This window comes from Electrona antarctica (assembly GCF_951216825.1).
Source record: "Electrona antarctica genome assembly, chromosome: 24".
NCBI classification, from domain to species: domain Eukaryota; kingdom Metazoa; phylum Chordata; class Actinopteri; order Myctophiformes; family Myctophidae; genus Electrona; species Electrona antarctica.
Window position 1 is genome coordinate 22,519,304 of NC_136803.1, and position 9,288 is coordinate 22,528,591.

The window sequence follows — 9,288 nt, forward strand, 5'->3', positions numbered from 1 at the left end:
ATTTGAACAAAGAATCACATTCATCAGATGCTTCTAGAGCTGTTCAAGAGTTGTTTTGTATGTTAGTGTAACACCCGGGAATCAAACCAGGGTTCACCGCATGGAAGGCCAACATCTTAACCACTAAGCCAAAGCAATTGCCTATGGCTCAGGGGAGATATGAGACATTTGAGGTCATCAGGCTGAGGCTGAGGCTGTGAGCCACTGCTACAATAGCCTTCAGTTAATACAGCTCTACATGTTGAAATCCCTGTTCTCCTATAGTTTAATAGTTTTCATCATCAGCCCCTACTACACCATCACTCAGTAACAACTGCCTCTTCGTACTGTTGAAGCAATCTTTTGTATGTTAGCCTTCAGTTAGTAAAGTTGAAAGAATCGAGTCTTGAATTGGGATTTAAACACAGAATCACATTCAGCAAATGCTTTGAGAGCTGTTCAAGAGTTGTTTTGTATGTTAGTGCAACACAAGTTCACTTTTTTACATGCATCAAACGTCTCTTCATAAATGTTACTTTTCCATAAAACCAGGATGACATCCGGGCTGTTACGCTTTATTGATGGGAAGAAGAAAAAACGCTTCATGGATTAACCCAGTGGTTTTTCAACCCTTTTCATTTCAAGGCCCATTATTTATTCTGCATTTGAGCCACATTTAGCCTCTTAGACCCAAAACTAAAGAATATTTTGTTTTGGCGTTGATCAAAATAACAATTCTTCTACATTCTCATTACGCTCTCAAGAGTTAAATATCTATAAGGTTCCATTTGGTTAACAACTCCATAATTTAGCTGGGGACCACCTGGAACCCCCTCAAGGACCACTGGTGGTCCCCGGACCACTGGTTGAAAACCACTGGATTAACCCATTCAAATCAAATCAAATCAAAAAATGTAAAATAGTTTGAACTCAAATGTTTGCTTCTGGGTGGTCCCTGGTATGAAATATTCTTAGATGGGGGTCGGCGGCCAAATACATATAATCGTTGGTGGTCCTTGACATGAAAACGTGTTTTATTTAGTATTTTTCACAGAAAACTGTTGTAGAATCGGCCTCAGGTGAAAAGTCTTGTTTTTACAAGTTAGGGTTAGTTTTAGGCATAGTTTTTGTGAGGTTATATAACCCCGCCCGACTAGTAGTAGCCACCTATCCGGCGCTGTAAAACAAGCGTCCCATCAGCGCCCATCGAAACCCAGGATCCGCAAAAAAGGTAGTCCCTTATGGGTTCATGTAGTCGACTCCAACCACCCGTCCTTATTATAATGATGAATGATCCTTGGTTTCAAGTAAAGTCAGAAAAAGGCCAATAATCCACCATCGTACGGCCAGTAATGGAGTGCAAGCACTCCATTACGGAGCTGGCTGGGTCTGTCCCTGCGTCTGTCCCTGGCTGGGTCTGTCCGAGCACGAAAATAGCATACACACAAACACATACACACATTAACTGTATATATGATGATTTGGGGTGTGACTGTACAGTACAGTTCGAAGGCAGCATGCACGACTCCATCTCGTCTCACTCACTTTAATCATTTTACCGGGTGCAAAGTCAGAAACGACATTTTAAACAGAAGAAAACCAGCACTCACGGCAATATCTTTTAAGGCACTTATTTATTTTACCATTGGTAGGTTGGATATGGTATGCTGCAAACAAGCAGCACACAACGAACGCGTTGCGGCCGAAGCCTTCGTCAGTGTTACAACGCTGACGAAGTACAGTAGAGTACAGTAGAGGGACCCCCTGGGGACCCCCACCGGAACCGGCCCGGCCCCCTGAGCGCGTTCCTGGGGGTCTGGATGTTCCGGGGACCCCCCGGGGACCCCCATGCGGTAACTATGTCATTTCTCGACCGTTTCGGACGTGGGACGGCTCGCCGGAACCGGGCTCGCACCCTGGGCGCATTACTGTGGGTCGGGAAGTTCCTGGGACCCCCCGGGGACCCCCACACGGAGTTACACCAGTCACTTCACACGGGTGTGATTTTTCTTCATTTTTACACTCTCGAAGTTAAATTCACACTGAGAATTTGACTGTGTAGACTCAGTTAAAACAATGAGCACACCTCATCATCATTAAGTCCTCCGTACAGTAAGCAAGTATAATACTCAAGTTTAAACAGGTTTGTTCTCTTTCAAGTGATATCAATGACCTGAAACACGTCCAAAAAAAAAGAAAGAAAAAAAGAAAAAGTAGGACAAAAACAAAATCCATTCTGCTGTCTCATGGGACATGGAGTCCATGTTCTCTGTCCTCAAAAGTATTTTGCCCTTAAATAAAATGGGGGGGGGGGGGGGGGGAAACGTCCACGATGTGTTGAGTCAAATTACATCTTCACCTTGATCAAAGCACGTCACATCCATTGATGTGCACAGCATTGTAATCCGAGAGTGAAACACACCACACTGGGGAAGAAAACGCCTTTCACAGTTATGTTGTTTTGCTAAAACGTTAAACCATTTGTATGCCGCTAAATGTAACCGAGGGGGTTGAAATTGAAAATGGACCCAAATGGACCCTTGCCTGTGGAGTTTGTTTTAAAATTGTCCATGGTTTCAACAACACCCCCGGCAGGGCGGTCACTTGTAAGCGCAGCCTCCAGGGTAAGGCGGTGGAGTATAGCTGTCTGCCCTGGGTTGAGTGGGGGTGTAGGGTGGGGGTTGCAGGGGGGAGTAGCTGTCTGCCCTGGGTTGAGTGGGGGTGTAGGGTGGGGGTTGCAGGGGGGAGTAGCTGTCTGCCCTGGGTTGAGTGGGGGTGTAGGGTGGGGGTTGCACGGGGGAGGGGATCATCTCATAGTTGTAGGCGTAGGGAGGAGGTGGTCCTGCAAGAGAGAGAGAGCGAGAGAGGAGATTTTGAGACTCATGACAAAAAAAACTGAGTATGAATCCAAGAACGCTCGCCCCCAAAACACGCTTGTCCCGGGTCAAATCCGGCGATCTCGGATCGGTCGCCACCAGGCATTCCTAAACTCAGTAAAACTACAGTATGCCTATTACCTAACCTTGGGGCGGAGTGGCTCAGGGGTAGAGTGACCCGCTGGGAACCTCAAGGTTCCCAGTTCCAAAGTTTCGAAGTGTCCTGAACTAGGGCATTAAGCAACTAGTTGACTATTCAACTAGTCGACTAATAAATCCATTAGTCCACCTTGTTGGTACTAGTTGACTAGTCGATTTTCTAGGCCTCAAGATCAGTTAGAGTATAGTTATAGTCACCAATGTACACAGTTTTTAAATGTACAAATATTTATTTATTTATTTTACATAATAGGTAGTTAAACAACTAGTCAACTAGTAAAAATGACTAGAAGTGAATGCCCTATCCTGAACCCCTAATTGCTCCCGATGTGCAGGTTGGTGCCTTGCATGGTTTCCTCCGGCATTGGTGTGTGAATGGGTGAATGTAATGCACAATCTCTGTAAACCTTATTTTTAACCTTATAACCTCAGTAAAACAAAAACAGGAAGAATACGAGCAGGGCAAGCATGTGTTTTGGAGTGAGCGGTCCGGTTACAGGAAGTACAACAATGTGCAACCACAGCAGCAAGATTTGTGAGCAGCTAGCCTGTGACAGTAGAAGGATATCTAACGGGATTCAGCCACCTTAAGGATTACTAATCATTGGTGTGTATCCCTGCACCGTTTACAAGGAATGACCTCAGTATTCCCATGTCATTGTACATACAGTACAATGTTTTCATTGTTTAGTGCCACTTTTACTACAAGATACAATATGAGACACAGCTGTTTGCATATATATATATATATATATATATATATATATATATATATATATATATATATATATATACACACACACACACACACACACACACACACACACACACACACACACACACACACACACACACAAATTGATGCCCTACTACTGCATACTACATATATTCACTTTTAATAAGCTTCTTGTCTCCATTTTACAACTTTGAAAGGAACGCTGCGTCCTCTAGTGGTTGAATTGGTGAACTACACAGTGATGAGCACAATGAAGATGAGGGCAAAAACGGCAGTTTTATTGACAGCGTTGCAGAAAACTAGTCTAAAGCACTCAGAAGCATGTATTGCACCAACCATTTTCTATTTTAAGATCAAAGAGGAACAACAAGGCATTTCACAATTATTGAAAACGTCCCGGACATGTAGCCTAAATGCAATGGTATTCCAAGTGGGGTCCTCCTGGGAACCCCCGGGGGCCCTTGAGGGTCCTTGAGGGGATTCTGAGGCCCCTCAGACAAATGAGTAGTTTAATTAAATCTTCCCCCCCTTGTCGAGGTGGGTGAGTGCAGAGTGTAGCGCCAGGGCAACTGCATCGTCGGTGGATAGGTTCTGATGATATGCAAATTGCCATGGATCCAATGTGGCCGGCAGCACAAAGCAAATATAGTCTCTCACCAGTCTCCAAATAAATGCACATGTCACTATTCTGCCAGTATTTAATACTTTGATACTAGATGGGTATAGACCCATCTAGTATCGGATCTGTATCTATTACTCTGAGTAATCAAACTCATAAAAAAAATACACTTTAATTTAAAACCAAATGTATCAAGCATAGTGAACATTTCACATGAGAAGTTGAGAACCCCCAGCACAGTCATTTGAAATGGAGACCTGACGCCTACGGGAAAAACCATTCAATCTATTCTAGCCGTTCAGCATGGCTTCGAGTGTTCAACTGAAAGAAAGAAGTGCAGGAGGATTTAGAAGGCATTTCGTTGCCGCCGGGCAGAATCCCCTTATCTCCATATTCTAACTTTATTTTGTAATTATTTTTGTAAATGGATGCCCTAGTTAGTACAATGGTTCCCAAAGTGGGGTCCAGGGACCCCCAGGGGTCCTTGAGGGAGTTCCACAAACCCAGGACCCAGCTAAATGATAGTTAGGAACCAAATGGACCCTTATGGGTCTGTAACTCTGAGAGTGTACAAATGGAACCAATTGGTTCCATTTGTACACTCTGAGTTAAATTTATTTGGATTTTACAATGTAAATTGGTGTCTCAGAGATAGAAATGCCATTAAATGGGGGTCCGTAGCCTATTGCATGTCAAACTGGGAGTCCTTGAAATTAAACGGGTTGAGAATCACTGCTAGAGCCGTTAGAAAAATCTTCTCTTATGAGGGTCCCTGGCACATCTCTTCAAATGGGAGTCCGCGGGCTAATTAGTGTCAATTTGGGGGTTCTTGATGTGAAAAAGTTTGGAGACCACTGCCCTAGTACTTGATCATACTACAGCGCCACACAAAAGCATCAAAAGTATCAGATAAAACAAGCTCAAAACGCAATGTGAAGCTACGCATTTTGAGCTTGACAATCTGATACTTTTGCCGTTTTTGGAATACTAGAGCGGTGCCTGTTGGAGCCTCTACAATGGTGCCCGTTGGACACTGGCCTACTTGAAACGATGCAAGTTAGAAATGAATGCCCCAGTGCCCCACCCAGATATTATGTCTGTGTCCCTTTTATGCCCATATATGGAGTTCTTTGTCAGGAATGCCCAAATATATACGTCAGAATGATGTCAGAACTCAGAACAGGCCAGCTCCATATACAGTGTGGACACTGGGCAGTCCAGAGCCCGGGCAGAGGCTTTTTTGGGGCGGTTCTGGACAACCGTGGGTCCGACCGACTCGACACCGGGCACTGCACTCTCTCTGGTGGGGTGGAACGCGTGTCTCGAATTCGAAGTCGGTGGGAAGAAAGGTTCTCGGGTTACGTGGATTACAACAGTACACACACACACACACACACACACACACACACACACACACACACACACACACACACACAGACACAGACACAGACACAGACACAGACACAGACACAGACACAGACACAGACACAGACACACACAGAAAGACAGACATAGACTTGGTGCATTTATAGTTAGATGAATCCTGAAAAGTAACAGTTTTGGACGGATGAGGTTTCCACCCGACAGCGATGAATTGTAGAATCAGCCTCAGGTTTTAATGTTTTTTTTTTGCATAATATTTAACCACCACTCTTTACGTTCACACTTCACACCCTTTTTTTAAATCGCAGTTTCCAATCTCTCCTGGGGTTTAACAGTTCATCAGCCTATATCGTTCTCAAGGCCGTTTTGTTTTTCCTCTTTCTCTTCAAAAGGTCTTTCAGACTCTTTACAGCTGAAATCCCAGTGAGAACAGAAAGAACAGTGGTTGACGCTGGAGGCCAAAGAGAGATATTGTTACTGTGTTACATCTGTCCATGTTCTCAAAAGATGTCTGCTACAGGATCGCCTGAGGACTACGACTAAGGTTTCAAAGAGCCTGGACCAGTCACCACTGTGTGTGTGTGTGTGTGTGTGTGTGTGTGTGTGTGTGTGTGTGTGTGTGTGTGTGTGTGTGTGTGTGTGTGTGTGTGTGTGTGTGTGTGTGTGTGTGTGTGTGTGTGTGTGTGTGTGTGTGTGTGTGTGTGTGTGTGTGTGCGCGTGTGCGTGCTAAAAGATACGCAAGGTATGTCTCTGTAAAGAACGCACGTGGTATGGGAGCTCTATCGAATCAAATGCGATTTCCAATCAACCATGATTTATTTTTAACCCATTTAGACCCGAGTTAAAAACATTTACTTTGAAAGAATATATATTCAAAGATTTGTACCACATTTTTACAATTTTTCAAAAATATCAGACCTACAAGCTCGTAGCGCGCCACTCGGTGGCGCGCTATGAGCTTGTAGATCTGATATTTTTCAATAGCTAAATTATAACATAATGTTTAAAACACCAAAAGGGGTTCCCGCCCAAAATCGGTTAAATGTCTTCTAAATCAGTTTTCAGAAAAACCTATAGCTCAAATCCGACAAAGATGCTTTCCCAGTAAGAGCATCTCTTCCGTCAAACACGGAAGAGATGCACAGGGGCCTCCGTGGTGCATTTGTTCCATGCAGGAGCGCTCTGCGCGGCATGCGGGTCACCGTGTCCTTGACGGTAAACGCCACCGGGTCCCCCAGCAAAGTAGATGGCTGTGAACACGGAAGTTAGGGCTCTTGTTGTGACCTATCTATATTATTTAGATAGGTTGTTTCCCAGGGGGTGGGGAAGCAACCAATTTTGAGCTACCAGCTGATCGGAATGGGCTATTGAGGTGATCAATTGAGTTGAGCACTCATCCCAGCTAATCAGAATGTATTTCATCTGCATTATTCATGTTCATTTATTGAATCGTTCCTTGCTAGGTTTATTGTTAAATTATTGACTTATTAATTGCTTATTATTATTTGCAGCTGACAATAAGACTGTACAGTAAGCAAAGGCAGTTTTCATCTTCTGGCAGCCTTGGATAAATAAATGCCTTGGATAAATGGCTAAGAAATATGCCAGAAAAGGCTATGGTTTTAGTAACTTTACCCTGCTTGCACAAATATTGCTCTCTCGCTGTATTTGTGTGTTTTCACTGTTTGTTTTGGTAGCCCAAAAACATCCTGTCTAAAAACATCATTCATAAAATTGCTGTACAATACTGTTGAGGTTCTCACAAGTATAGAGCGTCGCAGTCCCGCCCCCTTTCATAACGACGCCAGGCCCAGAAAATGAATCCCAATGCATTTTTCCCATAGACATTTCAAAACGTATTTATTTAAAGACCTTTTAAGCGTTGTATGAAGCCAACTCTTGTCGTGACAAATCATGACAACACACACAATATTTTGGACCAAACAAATAATTACAAAGAAGAAAAACAACAAAAAAAGTGTTGTAACTTGCCGTTTTTTTCTACTTTCTAATTCTTTGTTTGGCCCGAAAATGTTTGTTTGTTGTCATGATTTGTCACGACAAGAGTTGGCTTTGTCCGCGGCGTAAACGTCTTTAAATAAATACTTTCTGAAAAGTCTATGAGGAAAATTAACGGGGATTTCTTTTCCGGGTCTCTCGAGGGGGCGGGACTGCGACGCTCTATAGTTATACAAACGTGTGTGTGTGTGTGTGTGTGTGTGTGTGTGTGTCACTACCTGGGTAGCCTTGGGTCACAGTGTTGATGTAGGAGCTGTTGAACACGCCCACGCGAGCGCCGCGTCCGTGCTTCATGCACGTGTACACAAGTAACAGTACTGTACTTGTGAGGAACACCACGCCGAAGACAATTCCGAAGATCAATTCCCCCCTGCAACGTGCACACACACACACACACACACACACACACACACACACACACACACACACACACACACACACACACACACACACACACGATTAACCAATTAAGTCTCAAGATACTACAAATTCCTTCTAAATCAGAGGTTCTCAGAATTTTTGAGCGGTGCCTCCGCTTTATTACGCAGCTATGTGTGTCCGTATGTGTGTCCCTGTGTCCGAGCACGGAAAGCTGCAACACGGTAACTCTGTCATTTCTCGACCGTTTCGGACGTGGGAAGGCTAGCCGGAACTTGGCCGCCCCCCCTGGTTGCGTTCCTGGGGACCTCCACAATAATACATGTAGAGTTGCACCGCTCAGTTCACACAGGTGTGATTTTTGTGTGCCAAGGACCCCCAAATTTATATATATTTGGCCCATCTGAAAAAGGTTATAACTGCAGTGACAACACACAAATGTGTGGGGGTAGGAAATCAATTGGCATAACGACTGGGGTGCATACTTAGTTTAGACTGCACCCATAACGACTACATTGAGGAGAAAAAGAAGTACAAAAAAAGAAGCTGTTTTTAACTCCAGACAAGGTTGAGAACCACTGTTCTAGAATCTAGATCACAAGACATTGAAATGATCAAACAATGAAAACGTCTTTCTTATACGTTTTACTATAAAATATATTTTTCAAATGGGAGTCCACAGCGTAAAACATAACCATTTGGGGATCCTTGACATGGAAAGGAGAAACAATGAGCTGTAGTGTATGAAAGTGATAAGGACAGCCTTCTGAAAGGGTGACATGCACAGTTCAAAGGTGACGAGACAACCAAGTGACCCAACAGCTGGTGTGTGTTTGTCAGCATTTCTAGATGAATGCTGAGCTTGTGCAAGTGCGTGCGCAACTGCGCATGTGTGAGAAAGAGAGAGAGACAGAGAGAGAGAGTGTCTGTCAGAAAGCTCCTTTCTGCCAGAAACACAAACAAATAAAGTCTTCTTTCAATAATATGTGTTTTTGTAGATATTGGGACCATTCATTTCTAATTGAAGATGAAGCGCTTCTAGGGCTTCTGCTGGTTCTATTCTACTGAGTTGAGTTCTATTCTACTGAAGTGAATGGGAAATCGAGTGGCAAATCGAGTGGCAAAGTGACTTGGCAAAG

General features: G+C 43.8%; 1 protein-coding gene across 1 annotated transcript; it reads right to left on the reverse strand.

The window, feature by feature from the left end:
* Positions 1 to 2,288: 2,288 nt before the first annotated feature.
* LOC306916963 (cysteine and tyrosine-rich protein 1-like) lies at positions 2,289 to 8,085 on the reverse strand. The gene is made up of 2 exons (XM_079495066.1): positions 7,990 to 8,085; positions 2,289 to 2,821 (listed from the first exon to the last, which is right to left on the reverse strand). The coding sequence occupies exons 1-2, from the start codon at positions 8,063 to 8,065 to the stop codon at positions 2,580 to 2,582; spliced, it is 318 nt and encodes a 105-aa protein (XP_079351192.1). The 5' UTR covers positions 8,066 to 8,085; the 3' UTR covers positions 2,289 to 2,579.
* Positions 8,086 to 9,288: the final 1,203 nt, after the last annotated feature.